Source organism: Eupeodes corollae, chromosome 3 (genome assembly GCF_945859685.1).
Source record: "Eupeodes corollae chromosome 3, idEupCoro1.1, whole genome shotgun sequence".
NCBI classification, from domain to species: Eukaryota; Metazoa; Arthropoda; class Insecta; order Diptera; family Syrphidae; genus Eupeodes; species Eupeodes corollae.
Genome location: NC_079149.1, coordinates 102,943,118 through 102,968,423, shown reverse-complemented (window position 1 = coordinate 102,968,423; position 25,306 = coordinate 102,943,118). Strand labels below are relative to the sequence as shown.

Sequence of the window (25,306 nt, the reverse complement as noted above, 5' to 3'; positions counted from 1 at the left end):
ATTATCACATAAGACATTAAGCCATAAAGCATCAGCGAAAGTATACCAGAAAAAAATACATTACCTGATGTTTTACAACCAAAGCATCAACACTGTTTTTTTTATTCAAGAAAACAATTTTTCATCAAGATGATAATTTTATATATCTCAGCAAAAGAAAATAACATTTAACAAAACATTACTCGTATTCCCCATCAACAACACCTCATCTGAGTAATTGAAACTTTTTCACAAAAACCAAATGAAGAAATTCCACACAAAAAAAGAAAAGAAGAAAAAACCCTGAAGAGTTCTTCAAAAGAAATACTTGTTTTATTATTTTTTTTGATATCACAAAATCTTGACTATATAAAGTTGATTATGAGAAATTTATTTTCTTAAAAAAAATTGTATCCTTATGGTTATGATTTCGGTTTATGGTTGAAATCAAAGACCAAAATCTTACCCCCAAAAGTCATAATAATCTTAAGTCTTTGTTACATATTGTCGATTTGTGACAACATGGACAAAAAACAAACTTAAAAGACCAAATGATATTGATATTATATAGAAAAACATAAATCCAATTCTGTAAGGATTTCTGAGAAATTGATGGTCCTTTTGGATTACCAAATAAAAACCCTCCTTTTTTCTAAAACTTAAATTTAATGTGAATGCACGTTTTATTTGAATTTTTATTTTTTTATGTTTTCAAATAAAACCTTCTGAGTTTTATGGAAATTTAATATAAAAATTATCCGAAATAGCACAAATAAAAACATGGGTGGATATGGAAGTCGTAGCAAATAACGAGACATTGATTTAAAAATAATCTCTTTTGAAGCAAAAGTCAACACTAATTTCTTTATGTCTTTTCCAAAATTTTCAGTCTCGTGCTGATTTACATCTATTTTGTTACTTTAAATTACAATTTTGTTGTTTTGATTTTATTTAACGACGAAATCGTTAACTCCCGATTCAGGACGAACAATAAAAAAGTGCTGGAGATTTCGTCCAGACAAAAAAGGAAAAACCTCAGAGCAAATTGGGGCAGAATCAATTATTCACATAAAAACCTAAACAATGCTACCGTCAAACGACCGACGACAACGATGCGAACGTCCCCTCAAACAGTCTGTCATATGACCGATTTACGACACACAAAAAAAAAATAGATTAGGCACAGATCAAAAATAAAAAGGAAGGAATTCTAAAATCCTGAATGTCACTCAATTGTAATTTAATCCTGCCTCCACCAAACGGCCGTTGTCGCGTCGTCGTCATCGCAAAAAACTCCGTCAACGCGATAAAATCGGATGATGTCTTTGACTACAAACGACAACAACAATGAGAACGACGAGCGTCGACGAGAACGACAATGACAACGGACAGCAACTTTTACAAAAATGTTACTCCCAATATTCTAATTTCAAATCTTTTTTCTTAACCCAGAAATGGTGATTCTGAAAAAAAAAATATGACATTTGTAGTGCTCTGCAAGAAAAAAGAAAATGTCGTTCAACACTCCTGCATGTCATTTCAAGGACTTGCTGTTTAAATTCTCACCCTAGACGATCACGCCCACGCTCAAGTCCGTCTGTCCGTCGCGTCGCTCGTGTCATCGTCGTCATCAGTGACAAGGAATTTATACCCAAGCAACGACACGACGCCAACCAACGTTTTGAAAAATATTTATTCCATTTCCAGTTTAAAGGACGAATTCATAGGAAATCAACAAAAGCTCTTTACGCAAAATAGCAAAATGAGTATGGAATTTGTATGTATTAAATATTTTTCCCTTTTTCTTCCTTTTTTTTAGAAAGAGAGAATTTGAAGGATCCATTACGCTCCTGTTGACGTTGGTTGTTCTCGTCGTCGTCGTCGTCGTGGTTGAATATAAAATAATAATTATTTTAATCAGCTTTCCTTGAGCAATGTACATATGGTCGTATAATGTTCCTTTGGTTATGAATACGTATTTTGAATTCATATCTTTCACCATAAGCTGATGGATGAGGTTTTTCTCAAGGCCCTCTGCTCTTTCCTCAACCATCAGTCAGTCAGAGTCAGAATCAGATTCTGAATCGCAGTCATTCCTTCACTGATGATAATGGCTTTTTTGTTTTTCCAATATAATGGTATTGTAATGGAATGCTAAAGTTTAAGGATATACTGTTGTAAAGTATTGTCCAGTGGATATTTTTTGTATTTAAAATGGATAATGGAGTTAAATTCAAAGAAATCAAATGGAAACAAAACCAGAAGGTAAAATACTTTTGTTCATTAAAATGGAATTATAATGGATTTTTACTTATGTTTTTTACCCTATTCTGAAAATGTGATTGTTTGTTTTTGAACTTAAGAGATATCAACAGTTTTTATTTGCATTGTCTGCTATTTAAGTTTTTTTTTCAGTTTTTGTATAGAAGGGTTTGAAAAAATGAAACTTGTTGATATGGTTTTGTATATTTCTAGGAACAACAGAGATATTGAATTATATTTTGAAGTCACTTTAGTCATTCCACTGCAAAAATGTGGGATACCATGATGCACTTTAAAAATAAATGTAGAAATAGTGTCCTTTTTGAATTGAAGTAGAGATTGATTTTTTTAAATGGAGAATAGACAAACAGAAATGGGAACTGGAGTGGTATCAGCTAAGGTGACAAGTGGTTGTCACATTTTCGATATTCAAATGTGATTATAAAAGTACTTGTCAACTATGTAAGGTAATTCAACTCAATTCAAGTAATTTCAATTAAATATGAAACAAATAGTCTGGAATGCGGCTATCCGTGACCGTCTGCCTATTTGCCTTAAGGTTCAACAAAATATTAAAAACAGTATATTTTGTTTGAGATACAAATTTTGAAGTCAATATCTTTTTAGCAACAACATTTTTTTAGAAGTTTTTATTTCTTATTATAAAAGAGGCTACGATGCGACCCAAACTGATAACCTTCCATCCTGTGCGTCTATTTGTCTTGCTTAAAAGTTTGTAGGTTTTCGTGTTATGTTAAGAAAGTTGTCAGTTGAATTTCTTAAAAATTTGAAAATGACCAACAATATTTTTCATATAAAGAAATAGTTTAGTTTCAAAATTTAGTTCTGTTAAAAAGATTTTTAGTTGAAAAATTGTGTTTTCCTCTTAAATTTTAACAAATTGGATGAATTAGTATAAAAAAGTATTGTTTAGTAACTTAGTATTGTTTCTTTTTGGGTTTTCATTAAAAAAAAAAACTGTCAACAATATTTTTTAAGTAGTTTGAAGCCAATATCTCAAAGTTTTGAATTATTCGTGTCGAAAATCAATGTTTACCATCTTTTATTCATTTTTTTCGTTTAGGTTTTTATTTTCTGTATAAAAACTGTCCATTCGATTTTTCTTAAAATTTTACCGAATGTTAAAAACAAAGATAAAATAAGTTTCAAGACATAACCACAAGGTTTTGAAAAGATATATGAGTCGAAGTTCAATTTTTAAAAACTCTGAGTAATGTTTTTTTAACTTCCCAAAGGAAGTTATTGTAAAGGGTACGTCAGTACGTTCGCTGTCCATAGCCCAAGAACCAGAAGAGATATCGACTTCAAATAAAATTTATTATACAGATAAAAAAATTTTCGACTCAAATATCTTTCCAAACTTTCAGATATTGGTTTTACATTACTTTTATGTATAAAAAAAATATTGACTAAAGTTTTGAAAAGAATTAAATTGACAGTTTTCTTACAAAAAAACTAAGAACCTAAACAAAATTTAACAAGAGTTGGTAAAAATTGAATTTCGACTCAAATATATTTTCAAGAATTTGAGATTATGATTTTCAACTAATTATTATTTATAAGAAATATAGTTTTCAACATTCAGTAAAATTTTGGGAAAAATCAAATGGACAGGGTTCTTACAAAAAATAAAAACCTAAAAAAAAAACAATACTAAAACTTAGTAAATATGTTCTTACGATTCAAAAATATCTTTTTGTTTTACAAAAAATATGGTTTTGTTTTCGATATTAAGTATTTATAAAAATCCAACAGTCCGCTTTTTCATAAAAAAAAAAAATAAAATCTACAAGAAATAGTACGCAAATTCGTTAAAAATTGATGTTCAGTTCTTGATATCTCTCACATTAATTTCATTTATCCAATTTGTTGAAATTTAAGAAGAAAAATTTTAAAGAATAATTCAACTGACAACTTTTTAAACTTAACACAAAAAAATACAAACTTTTAAGCTAGACAAATAGACACACGGGATGGGAAGTTATCAGTGTGGGTCGCATGCCAGCCTCTTTTTTTTTCTTAAAATTTCGTGGTGCTAATTTTGAGAGCCCTTTCTGCATCTTTCTGCATTATTATCTGTATGACAACATTTATTTGAAGTCGATATCTCTTCTGGCTGTTGAGCTATGGACAACGAAAAAAACGTCTAGAGACGTTGACACGTCGAGAAATGTCAAAATTTTCAATTTGACAAATCGGACCCATGGGAATTTGAAAATGGATTTAGATCAAATCGCAACAAGTGTTAAGAAAAATCGAGGGGCTGAAAATCAACACCGGAAAAACTATTATGCTTAGCACAGTATTGCACAGTAACCAATAGAAAAAGTTAAGAGTTTTCAGTATCTTGATAATACGGTCTCTACCGAAGGCAGAACCGATATCGCTACCCGTATCAATATATTTAAGGCTACGTTCGAGATGTTGTCAAATGCTTGAAGGAACAATTCTCTCAGCTGGAAAAAAAGGCTAAAACTGTTTCGCTCAAACGTTGAATCAGTACTGTTATACGGCACCTTCATTAATAGGAGTCTGCGAAAATTCTTTCGGGTTTTCTGGCCCAATCATATATCCAATGAAGAACTATATAGGTTAATGGATAAGGTGGACTTTATAGGCTTGAGGAACTATGTATGTAAGTAATATTAGATTTTTTTTTGTTAACTTTGAAAACACTTTTAATACTATAAATGAAAAGGGATTTCAAAATATTGTGTCAAAGAGAATAAGTCTCAAATTTTAATTATTTACTCCAAGAAAAAAAAAACTTAAAGATTTTAAAGACGTGAAACTTGGCCCACGGTCCGAAGGTTTGGATTTAAATGTGAATAGTTTTAATACGTTAGAGCATTTTAGATTAATTTATGATGACAGTTAAATGCCATTGAGGAACAATTCAGATATTGATATGATTTAGAAAACATAACTCACTCAGAGAAAAAAGTTTTAAATACAACAATTTTATACTTTTTCTTAAGAAAATATTTATATGAGTTAAAATTTATACCACAACTTTTACTCTTGATTTGAGAGACTCAATAAAAACTCACATTCCTATACTATGAATAAAAAGTTAATAAACGAAGAACGGATACTCTCAAAAATTATTGTTTGGAATATGTTATGTTTTAGGAACCATAAGTCTGGCCACGCACATACGACTTATAGTTTCGAAACTATTTGGTTTATAAACTGAGGACTATAGACTTTTATGAGAGTCGGTACCTATGTAGAAACTATTCTGTGGCCCATTCGAGCAACTTTTTAGTTTGTGTTTTGACACGAACTTAACGATCACCTCGAAACAATTCTTTAGTTTGTCCACAAGGAATTATAGGTAACTCCGCGGACATTTAACTAAATCGTTGAATAATTGCCTGTAAGTGCAAGAAGGAACATAATTTAGTCAAGGTGAATAAAAGTTTCCTGTGTATTGGTTTATTGCGTTGATTACTTTCGGAGTTGTTTATGTGCGCGATGTTTGGGCAACTAACGAACGAACTATTTCCATCAGCGCACCTAGCCTAAGTGTTACGATAAGATGATATAAATTAATGCAAAAAATATTACTTCACATTATATTGCTGAATCCAATGAATTAAACAATCATCTCTTATTCCAAGAAGAGACTTGTTGATATTGTAACAATGATAATTGTTCTGAAAACAACTATTTTCTTACCAAAACGTAAAGAATTAACAAGCTTGGACCAAAAACCCAGATATTTAAGATTTGCCTAAACATTCAATGCTTTTAAATTAGAAAATTTTGTCTTTAATAAAGTAGGATAATTGTTTTGGTTTAAAAAATATTTGTCTTTAAAAACAGAATCTTTCTGCAAAGAATCTAACACTTAAGAGAAAACTCGTAAAATTCAAATAGTTATCTCTTGTTATTTATATTATTGAATTCAAATAACTGATTTTTATAACAAATAACAGTTTCCATGTTATTAAGAACAATGGTTTTTGAAATTCATCGAAAAATTTGTCGGTTTTTTCGATTCTGTGATAATTCAATTTTTTCAAAATTGTATGAAATTGAATTAAATATGTGAAGATATTCAAACATTGCTTTTATAAAATTTTCAATCTTAAACATTTTTAAAAAGGTTGCATTATCATAGAATAGAAACCGAAGAATTTTTGGTGACTGTAAAATTCATTGTTTTTAAAAAACATGAAAGCTTTTATTCGTTTGAAAAACTTATTAATTAAAAATAAAATGTTATGCGAGCTTAAGAACTTTTTTGGTGACTTAAGAAAAATAGTTCTGAATTACAGATTCCGTTCTTAAAATCAAATCTCGAGCACTGAATTGAAGTTAGAAGAAAATTGTATTTGTGTCATCATTATTAAAAGAATTTTTATGAATTAAAAATACAATTTTAGGGAATGGAGGTGTGTGCTACGTGTGTTATTGTGTCCTTATGATTACTGTGTTTGTCTGTATTAAAATTTGCTTCTTAACTTTTATTTCTCCATAAATCTTTTTACATAATTACTTTTCAATATTAAAAAATGGATTTATATTTTTTTTACAATTTAAAGTTTATGAACAGTAAAAAATAATTTTAGAAGAATTGAATAGAAACACAATCAAAAATCTTCCTGCATTATTGCAGTTCAATATCTAAGCGCAATTTTGCAAAATTCTTAAAGTTTGACAACATCCTTTTCATTCAATTAACTTTTAACTTGATCTTCTAATAAAAAGTCGTTTTTGGATGCATTTACTTAACTTTATCTTTTGTAAAGGTTCATGGTTTATTTTTGCGGTTTTGATTAAGAATAGAATTGAAAATTTTCCTATACTATAAAGTTTAATAACAAGTTAAATAACAATTTTTTATAAAGTATCTATTTATTTTTAAATCATTTTAAGCCTCAAAAGTCAAACGCTAGTTTTTTTCTTCAAATTACGAATCTGAGTATAATAAGGTAATGGTATAGTAATAACTTTTTTAATTAAGAGTTGTAAATATAAATGGTAAGTAATAACTTTCAATAAAGACATGAAAAATAAACAAACGCATGTTTATGACTTGAATATAACCAAAAAAGTATCATTATTTATTTTATTTTTAGCACAAAATTATCTTATTAACGAAGTAGGTACGCACAATAAAAGAGCTATTATAGTCTTTTAAATTGTTTTTTATGATATGTCATTAAAACTTATCATGACTTTTATTAAAAATAAAAAAAAAACAAAATACCATAACTTCGAAATGACTTTTTTGAAGTCATTAAACAAAAGGCATATATTTCCAACGTTGCGCCGCGCCCGTTACTCCTCATACGTTAAAACAATACAAATCGATGGCTTAATTTCACAGGACATCCTGGTTATAAAAAAAAGAACAACTCTCCACACACATCCAAACAAAACCTTAAGGACAAATATTGTTTTCCTTTTTTTTCCCAAGCTTATGTAAAAGTGTACATATATTGATTGAATTTGTTTTCCACTTTGTTATTAAAGCAATAAAAGTCCTCAAATAATAAAAATAAGAAAGGAAGGACTTTTGAATTCACATTCATACAAAAGAGAGAAACAAGCAATTCAATAAAATGTTGCATGCAAATAAATTCTTTGTAGTGTTAAATTGGCAAACAAAAGATATAAAAATATTGTTTCCGATTTGCCATTTATATAAAAAGGGTTCTTTTTGTCCTTCCAGTTTATTGAAATATATACTCCACAAAATATACAATGAAGGTTGAGGATTGAGGCCTGCGGCAACATTCTTCCAAAAAATGACAACACTCAAAAAGGATATCACTGTTTGTTTATTATTATTTTTGTTATAGGTATTGAGGCAGAGAAAAAGGAACTTCCAGTTACATTTACAGTTACCATACACTTTATCCTTTCGTTCGGCTCATTTACCAGATGAATTGAGTTGACAGTTTAAATGTTTATTATGCTCACCGAAATTTATTGAAGATGTATTGATGTTCGTATATTTGAACATAATATCCTTTTGTTAGGAATAAAATAAAATATATATCCAAAACTTGAAACCATTTGAGGAATCCCCATCACACGCACACACAGAATCTAAGCAAGGAAGAGGTTCCTTCAATATATTTTTTCAAGTAAATCATTTCCTGTTCCTTTTTTCCATTTCGTTGACAAAAGGATTCTACTCGTACATACACGAGGGTTTATTATGTGTATTGGGAGTTTGAAAATCAACGACTTATCTTGATGTTTCGAATATCTCTTACTCAAACCATCAAATGAAGTGCACTGACAGTATCTAAATGGAAAATCGGTTAAAGATGATGTTGATTTGTTTCTACACACAAAAAAATGAAATAAATAAATCTTGAATTTTAAGGAAAGGAAACGGAAACAAACTGGAAAATTCCAAGAAACTCTCGAAAGTTGTCGCAAAATTTTACTTGAGTTGGGACATAATCTAGAGGTGGTACATAACATAGCACATGTGTACTTATATATAAATGAGGACGAAATTTGCCTTTGGTAATATACATTTTCACCATCCCATATATTATAACAAGGACTCCGAGCAACGACGACAAGGACGAGAACGACGATAAAGGAATTTGTCCTTCTACCATCAGTGATGAAGTATGTAGGACGTAGGTAGGACGACGACGAACGGTAGGACTTAAACATATATCTACTATATAGGATTGGAATATTATCCTTTCCTTAAGCGGTTTTCGAAAAATACACCATCCCCCCAAACACCCAACACCTTTTATACCTATACTTTATCTTCCTTAAACCCCATCTTATAAATTTCAACGTTATACCTCACTGTTTTAACACAATTAGGGGTTTTTTGTTTTTTATTTTTTTGAGTCGTTGTTGGTTGCGTTGGGATTGGATAATAAATTTTACCATTAAATCTTTCCAATCCATGTTGGCTACAAGGATTAAGCTTTATGAGCACAAAATAATAAAAAAAATAAAAATACAAAAACGGAAACTCCTTAAAACCTTTTAGCTCATCATCACTTTAAGTAAAAACAAAAATAAAAAGAATCTGCGGCGTATAATTTATTTGACGTCGTCGGTCGGTAGCGCGACGCGGTGTGGTTCAGCGGCGCCCCGGGACGGTGAAGAACAATTTAACGCTTTTGGGTCAAAACAGGAGGAGTACTAAAGTTGAAGTAGATTATTATGATTGTGATTTGTGAGAGCTTTGAGTTGTTTTTTTATTTTAAGACTAAAGGAATTCAAAGAATGAAGTGATGGATTGTTTTTGGTTTTCAGGTTTTTATATCATCACAGAAGGTTATAGCGTATTTTACTTACTTTATTTTATGTTAACGAGTTTTGTATGGAAAACATACTCAGTTACATTACCTTTGATCTATAAGGGCTTAGACCGTATCTTTTGTGTGTTTTCACAAAAATAAAACTCAGTTCTAAATTTGAACGAACATAAATTTATAACCATCCTTTTAAACCTGGTTTTGTATGATGTCAATACTAGAATAAATACCGTAAGTTGATGTTCAAAAAAATAGTATAATACTTTCAATTTTATAGGTCAATGATTATGTGAGGAACTTTTAATATCTGAGTGCTTAAATTCCTTAGAAAACTTTCCTAAATTGATTTTTTTAACTTCCCATAGGAAAGATTCTACATGTCTTCACACGAAATAGTTAAGTGCCCTTAAATTTCATGATCTTGAAGGCCAATTCACGGGTCCGTAACGTATTTTTTGTAAGTTTGTGCACACTAAACGGGTAAGACAGCATTGGATAAAGCATTTCACATTCTCGATGTGCGGTTAAAAAAAGAATCTTTACACTTGACAGTATGTCAAAATTGGGATCAAAGTTAAACTGATGAGCATCCGTCTATAATCTTAAAAGCTCTATTTTCGATTCTATCCAAAAGACTTAAACTTTTTCACCAGCCCAAATATGCGCGTTATATTCAACTTTTGGACAAACGAGGGCTTTGTAAAATTAAGCTAGGTCCGAAGGGTAAACAAATTTCTTGTAATGTCGGAGAAATCCGAAGCACCTAAGGAGCATTTTTGGCAATGATCATTCTATAAGAATGATCTTTTCTACACATACCAAAGATTTAAATGTAATTAGTTTCCTGGATGCAAGTACCACTCATAGATAGCGGTTTCGGATGGGTTACGCTTTAAGAAAGGTAGTTTCTAACTCAATGAAGAAGAGATTAGTGAACATCAAAAAACGCATTCGAAAATAGAGCTTGGTGCCACACTCTATCAAATGCTTTTGAAATTTCAAGTCTTCCCCCAAAAGATTTAAAGGTTCGTTTCACTTTTCGGTGAGATAAACCATAAGATCACCAATAGACCTATTGTTTCGAAACTCATACTACCGGTAATTAAGAAGCTCTCGTTCTTCAATGTATTTCTTAAGCTGAAAATTTATCAGCGTTTGCATAACTTTGGAAAGAAGGAACGTATATGCAAGTGGGGGATAATTACTGGCGGAGAAGGATTCATCTTTTTTAGGGACTGGCTAGACAAAATCTGTTTTCCAACTGCTCAGAAATTACCTGAAGAGCTTGAACAGATAGGAAAAACTTACACAGTGGCCTTACCAGCGTTGAAGAAAACCTCTTCATAACAATAACAGGGATACTATTTGAGCCAACAGATTTGTGAATGTCGAGGTCTTTAGATACCCTAACAACTGTACGATTTTAAAAGAAGATTTCCTACGCTTTTAAGTAGAGGAGGACTCATGACACTCTCTGGTATCGAATTAACAGCAAACTGTGCTGCTAGCAAATTGGCTTTTTCGATCATAAGGGATGTCATTATGAACGAGTATTGGAAGCAAGAACGACGTTATGTTACGAAGGTTTTTTACAAAGGTTGCCAGAAATTTAAACTTCGTTTGGGACACTGCTTTTAAACAGCATCCTCTTATCAATATTTTTAGGAAATTTATAAAATTCAATTAGAATGTCATCCGCCAATCGAAGGTTTTTGAGATATTCTCCGTCTATTTTTAGTTCATTGGATTGCCGACACATTAACCGAAAAAAACATTACAGGACTCTGCAGAGAAGAAGGCAAGTGGAAGCGGGTCTCCTTGCTTTACATATAACCATAGTTTCATCTTATTGAATGCTTTATGGAAATCTATAAACGGTCTTTGTTAGTTGAGATGGTATTGATTACAATTCTTTTTAACCTGGTTTACTGTTTGTAAATAATCTGAGGCGCTGAAACCTTTACGGTAGGCGGTTTATTTTCTGAGAACCAGTTCATTTTTTATTCCATCTTGTTCTAACCATTTTCCGTAAAGAAGTACTTTAATAGATGTTTCCATTTCTCTTGGAAGAAATGGTGGAAAAACTTTATCACACTCAGATTGAAGAGAAGTTGATACTAAATCACTCAAATGTGGAGCAGTTAGTCTTGGCGTAAAAAGGTCTTAATATAACTTTGTAGCTATTTGTTTAAATCCGATCTTTTTTTTTAGAACATTAATATCCATTCTTTTCTAAAAGAGAATTCCTTTTATACATTTTTCATGGAATTAGTTTCCCTAATAAAAAATAGCCTTTTCATTTGGATATCAAATTAATAAGATGCGTATCTTCCACTTCCACTTGTCATATTTTGAAATTGAAAAATGTTTATTTTAAATTTCTTTTCAAATTGTGTGTTTTAGAAACTTTGCCGTGAATAAAAGAAAACAAACAAAATAAGAAGTATCTAATTTACAGCATTCGTTGGGAAGTCATTCATTTGGCACATAATAATTCTGATTAAAATGTCACTTTTCATTTTAACACATCAAAACAATACCAACTTTTATTAAATACACAACCAACTACTACATAAAATTAAAGCAATGTTCTAGACTTCCAACATAAATGGGAATAATTTCTGGCACAATCAGGCTTCACAAATGCCTCAGTTTTATACTTTTAAACTCATTCTTTAAAAATACCAAAAATATTATCATATTCATAGTTCAAATTATGTGATGCCAGTGACATAAATGTATCTAAAGAAACTACCAATCTACAAAAGTCTCACTAAAAACCCAAAATAAATGTTGAATAAAGTTTTCCAAAGATCTATACGACTTGATAATTGTGTGTACAAATAAAATAGGACTTATATCAAAATATGTACACAGATATAGGGATATGAAAATAAACAGCATTTCATTAGCCCCAAAAACCTCATGGGTATTATTAAAAAGGACACACACTTTAGTATGAAAATAGCTATAGAGTATACATATAAACAAAAATCTTATAAAAGCCTCTAGATTTATCTTCACATATTATGCCTTACATCACAGAGCCTTGAAAAGTCAAAAATGTTGTATGTATATTTCATTATTTGTAGTCATCACAATTTACCTAACACACATAATTCTTCTATACCACACATGTAGGTTAGGGTATGTTGTATCTGTGTACTGACTTCTACAGGGTGGGTCAAAATATTCTTTTTAAATTTTAAAAAATCATAGCGCTTCTGGTATTTATGTTCTTTTTATTAGGGACTTGACAACTTTGTCATTAATTTGTGAACACACCCTTTCACTTATCATCGAACTGTCATTGTCAATACAAATGTTTTTACTGAAGTTAAAAGTCGATGACCGCAACTTAAAAAGCGTTAAATAAAATACGGCGTTCTCAAGCCGTATATCGCTTTAGATTGATGGTTTACATCGATACAAGATCCAAGTGACTGAAGAACTGAAGCTGAAATATTTAAAACGCCGTGCGTTCTTTGAATGGACAAGTTTTCAAGTCTGTATTGGAAAACTTAGGAGATTTACTAATACAAAATAATTCAAATAATTCGGTTCTATTTTAAATAGCTTATCGGCGTCATTTTAACGTGTCGAATTAAACGTCTTCGTACATAGTTCCGGCACTGTATCCCGAGCTGTAGTTGATTTTCCTATAATCTACAAAACTTTTATGCGTGCAAAACTCGAGTATAATTCTCACATTTGTTCTGGTGCACTAGTAACGTAATTGAGTCTTCTGGATAGAAGTGATAAAAGAGCTCTAAAAATGATAATAGATCGTTCTCTCACCGATATATTTTCCGCAAGATATCATGCCTGTCATTGTTTTATCAATATTTTTATAATCGATGCTCTAGCGAATAGCCAATTGCTTTCCTCCCCTTAAACAATTCAACCGTAATACCCGTTCTTCCTGGAATGCCCATCAGTTTACCCTTGAGCCCAATTTTGGATGTACTGTTAAGTACAGAGATTCTTTCTGTAGCCGCACTACACGAATGTGGAATGCTTTATCAGGCTCAATATTTCCCACTCATTAAAATGTGTATACATTCAAAACCAATGTGCATTGGTTTCTTCTTTCTAATCCTATCCTCCTTTCCTTACTACCAGCACTGTGTATAATCATTATAAGGGTATTCATAACCCCTTTAGTGAGCGTACAGTATAAAAAAACCGAATTCACGTTCTCCAGATTTGACAGCTGCAATTTTTCTGTGGGGTTATTTGAAGGGTAAACTGAACGTAATAAACCCATACCACTATCATTTGTCTTAAGGAGAAAATTTATGCTAAAATATAGGCGCTGAGTAAAGATATCAAGTCTTATGAAAACGTTCTAGTAAGAGTCTGAAGGTGAAGGCTCGTTTCAGGATCATTATAAGGAGTGAATTTTGTTGCTATTTTCTTTTTGGCACCATTTGTTTTGAAAAATCACAAATGCTTTGTGTTTTAAGCCACAATCAAATTCTTTCAGTTTGGTCTATAATATAATCAAAATTCATCTTACAAACGTAAAATTTCACAACGCCAAATTTTTCCAAAGATCTACTTGTATATTAAACAATTGTGTTTTTTTGATTAAACAAAAACTACTATGCTTGGAGCAGCTAAAAGCATTGCAAGAGCTGCTAACACATACCAAGTCATTTTTTGGTACGGTTTATGGATTGGCGTTTTGGATACTTTCAACAAGACGGTCCCAAATTCTAAACAGCACGCGTAACAACGGTTTAATTAAATTAAGCCAAGTTTGTTGAACAGTTTATTAGAAGTTTGGGGCCAGTTAACTTGTCGCATAGATCGTGCGCCATTAACTTATCTAGACTATTACTGGAAGCTTTGCTTAGGCTCATGTTGACGTACTGGAAGCCAACATTAAAAAATATATCTGTCTTATGTAAGCCATCCCTTTCCGGCTCTCTCACGGAATCATTTATCAATTTTAAGAAATAAGGCGTCAAAAGTGAGTACTTTTTGCATATTATTCGATTTGTATTTTTGTGGAATATAACTTCACGAGCATAATTTGTTAAAAATCTTAACTTTTTATTGCAATACAAATATGAAATACTGGTAAAATAATACATAAAATGAAATGGTTTGTGTATTTGAACGAACTAATCAAATACACAAACCATTTCTTTCGATAAGTTAGTTTCCCAGTATTTTATATTTATTTTGTGAGTTCTGTTTTATGGCAGTTGGTACTAATTTAAGTACAAGTTTTGAACCACCCTACACATTCGATTACATTTATACCAATCTAGAAAACACTCAAAAGTAAAATTATGAGAAATGCTTATTCTTCCTTTATACCTGCCTATCACACATCATATGATGGGGATAAAGACAATACCTTGGAATAGAATATGCCAAACCATCATCATCATCAACTTTCAAATCTTCCCTTCAATTTTCCATATGCTTTCGAAATTCTAAGGAAAACGATGAAAAACATAGAATGTGAAGATAGAGATAAAATAACATTTTTGGTTTTTCATTCGAAAGGTATCTCCCCCCACATGATTGAACTATTTTACCAGCTTTATCGTTGATTAAAAATATATATATGTATGTATCCTCTATTACCTAGGTTAAGAGTATATGTACCTTTATATACCTATGTACCTTTCTCCAGAAGAACCAGCTGATGAAAATGCAACCGAAGCATAAATAAGTACCTAAGTTGAGGTACTCACTGTGTAAACAGAGAGAGAAAGACTCCTCCTAAAGTGTAAGGTATAAAACCAGAAAGCTCCCATATCCGAGGGTAGGTTGTGGTTTTTTTTCTATTTTCTGTCGGTCCCTCATAGAAAAAAATTACCCTCTAGTTATTTGAAAAACCTACCTATCCATAAACCTCACCTAACCTACCTTTAACGCCACTTATATACATATGGCAAAGAAGGGCTATAAATGTAGGTAAATCCTCCCTCTTACCTACATGAAGTTCATTCAATGTGATATGCCAACACAGCCAACGCCAGCGTTAGAGCCAGGTTGTGTCTTTATGCTTGACAAAGCATCATCACCCTGGATTCAGATTTAGATTCAGATCCTGGATCTCTTGATTCTGGCAATCTGCTGTTCCGTATACCATAATACCACCACATGGAACCTTTACTTTTAAATTAATTTCATCTCTGTCTTCCTTATATTCCAAATGGCAACTAATCAATCAATAGATGGAATCTAATTCCAAGGCAAAGCCATTTCATCTCATCTCGCCCTCACTTTCGTCTTATTTCATCTCATTGGGATGTGCTCCTGAATTGAAGTCGACTTCAACTTCAAAGTAATAGCAAACCCCCAAAAAGTGAACCATGACATTATACGAATAGAGAAAAGTAGGTATATAAAATGTACTCACATTGGATGCCTGGTGTCGGGAACCTCTCGATTGCTCGGCAATGCATCACTTGCCTCCTGATTGAAGCGATTCCGAATGTATGGATCTTCTCCGGTCCTCAAGGCACCACCACGAATATATCCAATCTCATCAAAGTACTCCCACTCTGAGCCACCACCACCACCAGCAGCACCACCACCACCGCCACCTGACGGCGAGGTCTCCTCTGGCATCAATCCATTCAAACCCAACCCACCGACCCGTGGGTGTTCGGCTCCTGTTCCACCACTACTACCACCACCACCACCACCACCGGTACCGGATGCTATGCCGTTTTGTTGGCGGTGAAAAATGTGCTGTTGTTGTGGCTTATCGGCGCCGTAATTGCGCTGGTGCGCCATGAGTGGTGTAGACGACGGTTGGATCTCGTCCTGGTACTGGAGGGCTGTTGCCACTTCACGAAGCCGCAGCGCTCTGTTCTCCACCTGCAAACACAAGAGAAAGAGGAAAAAAGTGAAACAATGAAATGAAGTGATGAAGATAAATGTATTTTTGGAGCTTTTCTTTCGTAGGATTAAGTGGATGCAATTAGAAATGGAGCTACCTATACGTTTGAGTTTACGTAGCCTCGTTGAATGGGTTGCTTCTGCTTTTACTGATGCTGATACCTTATATTTGTTCTTTTTTTTGTAACCCGATGATAGCTGGTGGATGGAAAAAGGTTGATGAAAGAAAGCATTTTACTTACTCAAGATCAAGACAAAGACATGAGGGATAAACCCGTAGTAGCACAACACAGAAGCTCAGATACTTTTTTCTTTTTTTTTATCAATTCAGACAAGACTCGTCTGCGTCTCGTATAGATACTTGGGATGGCGAAAAGGGGTTGGATTCTAATTTTGGAACAACTCTGAGGGCGAAAGACGAGTGAAAAGCACAGAAAAGTTGAAGTGACTTTTATGTGAAAGGTACCTACACACTTGTACAACGTACGTACCACTCTACAGGGCCAGTCTAGTGTCAGTGATGAATTTTAGTAATAATGTTGGACTTTTAGATGAAGAATAAATAGTTTGAGATGTAAATGATTTTGTTTTATTTATAGTTTGAGTATAAATTAAGAAGAAAATTTCTGTCGAAAATTTGTTGGAAAAACTAACAAAAAATTTAAAACTATATGCTTCCTGGACTTGGGTTAGTTTAAAAATATTTAATGGTAATTTGATGAAAATATGTTGGTTGAGGTTAGGTTGAAACGGCATTAGTGAAAAATCCAACACATTTATGTTCGTTCTTTGCTTTTTTATTTGTTTTGCATACATTTCCAGTTAGTTAAGGGGTTATGAACACCTGTAACATCAGTGCGAGCTTAAAACAGGGTGAAATTTATTGGCTTAAAAGTTTGCAATATCAATGAATAGGAAACAAAGAATAAGGTTAAGCATTACAAATTCTTGATGTGCGGTTAACAAAAGAATCTCTATACTTGACAGTGCGTTCGAAATTGAGCTAAGAATTACACGAGACTTGTTTGGGGGAGGGGTGTTTACTGTTTATGTTTGTAAAAATGTCAGTTAACACTGAAAAATATGAAACTTTGCTGTGTTTCCACCTACCATTTTTAAAAATCTTTTTTGGATTCTATCTAAAAGACTTAAACTTGTCTTAGGGGAACATGCCCCATGGCTAGTTATATTCAAGTTTTAGACGAATCTAACACATTTCTGGTATTATCAGAGAAATTCTTAAGCGTCTACCAATATTTTATGGCAATGTCAAATGTGTGATCACTCCGTAACATTCACTTACAGAGTACTGAGGGTTGTTTATTTTCCTCGATGTAAGTGCGGCTCATGGATAGCTAGCTACGGTCCACATTAGACGATACTGTCAAGAACATAATTCAATGAAGGTCAAGAATGTAAATCTTAAAGCGGCAGACAAGAGATTGTTTAATACTATAAGGTAGAGAATGGGAGATAAAGCGTAACCTTGTGGAACACCAACATTTATTTTATGAATTTTAAACCTGAAAACATATAACACAGCTTGTATTGAATGGTTTATAAGGTAGTTTCTAATCCAACGAAGAAGAGATTCATCAATACCAAAAGCACGCATTTTCGATAGAAGAGTTGGTGATATCAAATTGACTTGAATTATGAACTGAAAAATACATTTTCATATTTTTTTTTAAGGTAGCAATTCTTACAATGTTTTAATTGTTGTGCAAAGAATTTTTATTAACTGCCGAAGCGAACAGTGGAGGAAAACATTCCACGCTTGAAAATTGTGTTTTGCAGACATTGAATAAATGCTAGCTTAGAGCATTGATAGAGGTATGGGGGAAGTATTACAATTTTATTTGTGATTTTTTCCTATCTGTTCTGAATGGAGTGGTGTGTCCAAAAGAAAAACTAGAAAGTATACACCCAAGCAAACCTGCCAAATTTAACTGATGTTGTTTTTGGAATTGATTGAAGTAAAATATGACATAAATATTACTTTTGAAATTGAAATATGACTAAAAGTTCTTTGAAACTTTTTTTTTTAACTTCCCATAGGAAGTTATTGTAATGGGTCCGATTTGTCAAATTAAAAATTTTGACATTTCTCGACGTTTCAAGGTCCCTAGAGTCGAAATAAAAGATTTTTAGAAAGATGTCTGTGCGTGCGTGTGAACGTACTTTCGTACGTCCGTAACTCCGTACGTTCGCGACGTTTTTTCGTCGTCCATAGCTCAAGAAACAGAAGAGATATCGATCTTTGTTATACAGATAATAAGGCAGAAAGATGCAGAAAATGCTCTCAAGAAAATTGCGTGGGTGGTTTTTTTTACCATAGCAGTTTGAAAAAAAGGTGAAAATTTTGGTTAACCCTAAATATATTACGAACCAAAAACGCTAGAGACTTTAATTAAATTTTATATAATATATTGTAACGTGATACCAAACAGGTATATTTTTTGAAAAAAATCAATAAACCTATAGGTTTTTTTTATAAATCAATAAAACTGAAAAAAAAATGTGTCATCTCCAAAATTTTACGACTGAAATATAATTTCATCTCTAAAACAATTTTGCAACGAAGAATAATGTTTTTGACATCTGATAAAATTTTGAAAAAAAATCGAATTGACAGTTTTTTTTTATAAAAAATAAAAGTCTAAAAAAAAACATTACTCAAAGTTCGTAAAAATTGAATAACGATTCAAATATCTTTTCAAAAACTTGAAATTTAGCCTTCAAGCTTAATTTACTTTATAAGAAATATTGTTTTTAACATTCTGAAAAATGTTGAAAAAAATCGAATTGACAGTTTTTTTACAAAAAATAAAAACCTAAAAACCAAATTAATGAAAGTTGGTAAAAAATGATTTTCGACTCAAATATCTTTTAAAGACTTTGAGATAATGGCTTTAATTTACTTTTATCTTTCAAAAAATTTTGTTGTCAACGTTCAGTGAAAGTTTGAAAAAAATCGAATTGACAGTTTTTTTTACAAAAAATTAAAAACCGAAAAAAATTAACAAAATTTAGTAAAAAATGATTTTTGATTCAAATATCTTTTCAAAACTTTGAGATAATAGCTTCTTACTAATTTTTCTTATAAGAAATATTGTTTTCACCATTGGGACAAATTTTGAGAAAAATCGAATTGACAGTTTTTTTACAAAAAATAAAAACCTTAAAAAAAATGCATAAAAGTTGTTAAAAATTGATTTTCGACTCGAATATCTCTTCAAAAATTTTAAATATTGGCTTCAAACTAATTTTATCTTATAAGAAATATGCTTTCAACATTTGGTAAAATTTTAAAAAAAAATCGAATTGACAGTTTTTTACAAACAAAATAAAACTCTAAAAAAAAACAATACTAAATCTTGGTAAAAATTTACTTACGACTCAAATAGTTTTTCAAAAATTAAAAATATTGGCTTCAAACTTATTTTATTTCACAGAAAATATTGTTTTCGATATTCAGTGATTTTTATTTAAAAATCCAATAGTCCGTTTTTTCATAAAAAATAAAATCTACTAAAAATAATACGCAAATTTGGTAAAAATTGATACGAGTACATAAACACAAACTTTTAAGCAAGACAAATCGACAGACGGGATGGGAAGTTATCAGTGTGGGTCGCATCCCATCCTCTTTTTTTAATTTGAAAATACGATTTTTTTTAAATGTTCAACTGAACGAAAATGTAACTAATGCAAAACTAGAGAAAAAGTTGCCCCGGATCACAATTCTTCTCTGTTCTTTGATGATGGCTCTAAGAATGTTAAGAAACATTGAAATTCGTTTCTTCAATAACTTTTAAAGATTCTAATTTTTCACTATGCACACATTTCTACATTTGAAAGTGTATGTTTAAAAATACAAATTGTTGATTTTTTTGAAAGTCCTTAAAATGATATTTGCATTTTAATCAATAATATTTATTTTTCTAAAGACTTACAAAAAGAAAAAGAAATGCAAATATGGCCAAATTAATTTTGTCAAGAAACTATTGAAATTTGTTTGTAGAAATTTAAACATAATTTTTGAAATATGATTTCAAAATGTATTTGGCATTGACCAAAGGCAAATAGTTTTATCTCATAAAAAATATTGTTTTTTAAATTATGAGAAAAATTAAATTGTCTTTCTTGTTTCCATACAAATGAATTAACTGCAAATTATACTCCGCAACATTGGTAAAAGAATTATTCGATTCAAATATTACTTCGAGAATAGATGAAGGTATTGACTTCAAAATTTATTCATTCTTTTGAAAACTTATTTGTTGACGTAAAATAGTATTAACAGTTATCAGTTTGTATTGTTTTTGTAGATGTTCGGGTTTTGTAAAAAGTTCTCAGTTTTTTAAATAGCTAAAAGTTAGCAGCAATATTTTGTAAATAAGTTTGATTTCAATATCTGTTTTTTCTCGACATTTTTGAGCGAAAACGTTTTTATTTCGTATAACCAAAAAATACTGATTATATTTTTCTTAATGTTTTTTGACCCAAATATTTTGAGAAGAAAGAAAGATATTGACTTCAAAATATTTAAATCTCACACAAAATGTTGGTATTAATATTTTATTAATGTTTTGGAACAATAGACAGATGGGAACGTATTTTTAAGGAGTGATGATTGTGGATGGCACCAACTCAATTTTTTTAAAAGTCCTTTCTGTATTTTTTGATGTTATTATCTGTAAAGAAGGAGGCTGGGAGGCCCACACTGATAACTTCCCATCTTGTCTGTCGATTTGTCTTACTTAAAAGGTTTGTAGGTTTTCGGGTTTTGTTAAAAAATTGAAATATTCTTACAAATTTTAAAATTACCAACAATATTGTTCATAGAAAAAGAAGGTTTAGTTTGAAAATCTAGTTTTGTTAAATAGATTTGTAGTCGAAACATTTTTTTAACAATTTCTTAAATTTTTACAAATTTGATGAATTTAATTAAATTGAGATATATCAAGAACCGAACATCTATTTTTACCAAATTTTCGTACTATTTTACTGCGTGTTGAAAACAATATTTTTTAAAAGATAAAAGTAGCTAAAAGCTAATATCTCAATATTATCTTTTATCATTTTTTTTTGTTTAGATTTTAATTTTTTGTAAAAAACTGTCAATTCGATTTTTCTCAAAATTTTACTTAAAGAAAATATCTTAAAGTTTCGAAAGATATTTGAGTCGAAAATGGCTTTTAATTTTTGTTAAGGTTTTTATTTTTTGTATAAAAACTGTCAATTCGATTTTGGTAAAAAAATGTTCAAAATTTTGAAAACAATATTTTTTATAAGATAAAATTAGTTTAAAGCTATAATCTCGTATTATTACAAAGATATTTGAGTCGAAATTCAATTTTTACCAACTTTGAAACGTTATTTTTAGTTGCAAAAAATTATTTTATGGATAAAATCATTTTGTTTTTTTTTTTTTGAGGAGCAACATTTTTTTAATTTATAGAAAAAACTGTTGATAGGATTTTTTTTTTAAAAATATACTTTTTTGGTATCACGTTACAATATATTATATAAAATTCATTTCAATTTTCTAGCGTTTTTGGTTCATAAGATATTTAGGGTTAAACAAAATTTTCACCTTTTTTCAAACTGTTATGGTAAAAAAACCGCTTATGCAATTTTGTTGAGAGCCCTTTTTGCCTTTTTATCGGTATAGCAAAGTCGAATCTGTGCCTTTTTTTGAGATACGGCCGACGGAAAAAGGTATTCATAACCAACTAACAAATGTATGCATACGAACATAATATCTTGTGAAGTAGAGAACTGTAAAAAATTTCAATTCGACAAATTGGACCGATTACAATAACTTCCTATGGAAAGCTGCTTAAAAATTGAAATGTTGCCTTAAATTTTACAGGGCATTAAAAATAAATTGAACATTTTCAAGCAACAATAGGAAAAAAAAAACATAGAACACAAAATAAAAAGAAAGGAAAATGAACTTTGATAAAATGTTAATATTTTAGGTAAACAAGCCCAGCCCATGTATAGTACGTTAATTTCCATCAATGGGTATGTTCGCAAAAAGGGATGTATGTATGTATGTATGTTATACGGGGTTCTTTAAATATAATTTGAGAACTAGTACAAATATGTATACGATTATTTATGCCTTTAATTATAGAGAAATATAAAGTTTATGCAAATTGCAACCATAAGCCTTTTCATCGAAATACGGACAAATAAATTTTCTACTAACGTAAAAGTTAATAAAAATAAAAAAAATCTCTTCCAAACTTTAAGTTAAATTTCTTTACTTCAACTTTTATTTTTGGTTTAAATTCAAATAAATTTATTGGGTATTAAAAATTTTTTAGTGCACGATTTTTAAAGCCTGTGAAACTATCTGAAGTTAAGTATTTAAAACATGTTAAATGATATTGTGAATTTTATGAGAGAAATACTTTGTTGTGTCAAGGCATCAAGGGAACCCAGAAAATGACCAATAATATATAATTAAAAAATCCTTACTTGGGTCTTAATTACTTCTACATTCATAGGACTCAAATTACTTAGTTAAGTTATGTCAGCAACTTAGTTTAAGTTTATCAGAGATAACATAGCAACAAGAAGAGACAGCCAGAAGAAAAATCAATATTTATTAAGCATGTTAACAACAGAATTATTGTAACTTTATATGGTTACTATGATTGATAGAGTTTGAGGCTATGAAATTAATTATACAAAATGGTTTTAATGTTATTTGCAATGTGTATATAGTTATATAATTTAAGGAATGTAATTTATAGTTTTGGGTTTGGCAAAAGAATGTCAATTGTTAGTTTGTTTATGTTTATTACAACCTATAATAGTATAAATTATTTTCCAAAGTGATTTATGGTTAACTTATGTGTCAATGTTACATAAATAAAGAATTTAAACTTAAACTTTTATATTTATTAGGTTTGCGTTGACGATGAGAATATTTTAGATACCTATTTTTTTTTTCGTTATAAAAAGTAGTCTACTATTGAAAGGTGTGAATTTATTTTAAGACTAAAAAAATATTTAAAGTAATTATTTGCTTTTATTTCTAAAATAAACATTTTTATGCATGTGGACAAATTTGGTAATAAAATGTGTTCTCTAAGCTTTATAGGCATTTTGACCTACTGGTGCTGACTTTTTGATTTGTTCGCCTAACAACAAAAACGGGCGATTATTTCCGCACTATTAATTTATTGCATTCCCATAGAAAGTTATTGTAATGGGTCCGATTTGTCGCATTGAAAATTTTGACATTTCTCGAATTTTCAAGGTCCCTAGAGTCGAAATAAAAGATTTTTAGAAAGATGTCTGTGAGTGCGTGTACGTAAGTTCGTACGTCCGTACTTTCGCGACGTTTTTTTCGTTGTCCATAGCTTAAGAACCAGAAGAGATATCGACTTCAAATAAATTTTGTTATACAGATAATAAGGCAGAAAAATGCAGAAAGGGCTCTCAAGAAAATTGCGTGGGTGGTTTTTTCACCATAGCCGTTTGAAAAAAGGTGAAAATTTGTGTTAGACCTAAATATCTTACGGACCAAACACGCTAGAGACTTGAATTTAATTTTGAATAATATATTGTAACGTGATATTAAAGATGTCTATTTTTGAAAAAAAAATCCATTTAACGGTTTTTTATAAATCAAAAAAACTGAAAAAAAAATTTGTCACCTCCAAAATTTTACAACTAAAATATAATTTCATCTCCAAAACAATTTTGTGCAACGCAAAATAATGTTTTTGATATCTGATAAAATTTTGAGAAAAATGGAATTGACAGTTTTTTTTACAAAAAATTAAAAACCTAAAAAAATGAATGAAAGTTGTTAAAAATTGATTTTCGACTCAAATATCTTTTCAAAAATTGTAGATATTGGCTTTAAACTACTTTTGTCTTTCAAAAACTATTACATTCAGTAAAATTTTGAAAAAAAAATCGTATTGACAGGTTTTTGTAAAAAAAGTAAAAACCTAAAAAAAATTAAAAATTGATTTTTGACTCAAATAGCTTTTTTAAAAAATTAAAAATATTGGCTTTAAACTTATTTTATTTCACTATTCAGTATTCAGTAATTTTTATTTAAACACCCAACAGTCCGTTTTTTCATAAAAAAATAAAATCTACAACAAATAGTACGCATATTTGGTAAAAATTGATACGAGTACATATAGACAAACTTTTAAGCAAAACAAATTGACAGACTCTTTTTGCTTTTTTTTTGTCTTATCTGTAAAACAAAATTTATATGAGATTAATTTACTGGTTCTTGAGACACTGACCAGGAAAAAAGTTTCCCAAACGTACGAACGTATTGCATACCCAGCAACAGACAATTCTAAAGGGACGGTGAATAGTTTACAATAACTTCCAATCGGAATTTGAAAAAAAAACTGTATAAAGGTTTGATCTTATGCCATAACTGAAAATATAAAATTTGTATTTCATTGAAAGGGTTAACGAACGTATTTTTAGAAATCTCAAAAACCGTATCATTTGGATTTATTTTACGGACCCAATCATCGAAAATATTACGTTGCTGAATATTTTGCCTTTTAAAAGTCGTAATACTCAAGTTTTGATTTAAAATACGGCATCGTATCGTTAAAGGAATGGCCCTATACTTCTGTTTTTGTTATTACTACAAGCTAAATCAATTTTTCAAGTTGTTCTTAAGCGACGCACACATGAAGACCTTTCCGCAATTTTATCGTAAGAGCCATTTTCACTAAAAAAAGAAAACTTAGTTTATAAAATTTTCTAGTAATACAAGAAGCTTTAAAAGCTATTGTCATGTCTTAGTTTAATCATAGTTTTTGATTTCTAATAATGGCTTAGGGTATAAGTGTTTTCAAGAACCAACAGTAAGCTTTTTATTTGTAGTAAAGAGCTCTGAATTTTCAGATTTACTCATCACT

General features: G+C 30.5%; 1 protein-coding gene across 3 annotated transcripts in view; it reads right to left on the bottom strand.

The window, feature by feature from the left end:
• The window catches only part of LOC129949149 (polypeptide N-acetylgalactosaminyltransferase 2), a 194,056-nt gene that overhangs the window by 33,218 nt on the left and 135,532 nt on the right, over nucleotides 1-25,306 (bottom strand). For all 3 annotated transcript variants that reach the window (XM_056060423.1, XM_056060424.1, XM_056060425.1), the window contains exon 3: nucleotides 15,898-16,361. In XM_056060423.1, coding sequence (XP_055916398.1) covers nucleotides 15,898-16,361 — 464 coding nt within the window. The remainder of the gene's footprint in view (nucleotides 1-15,897; nucleotides 16,362-25,306) is intronic.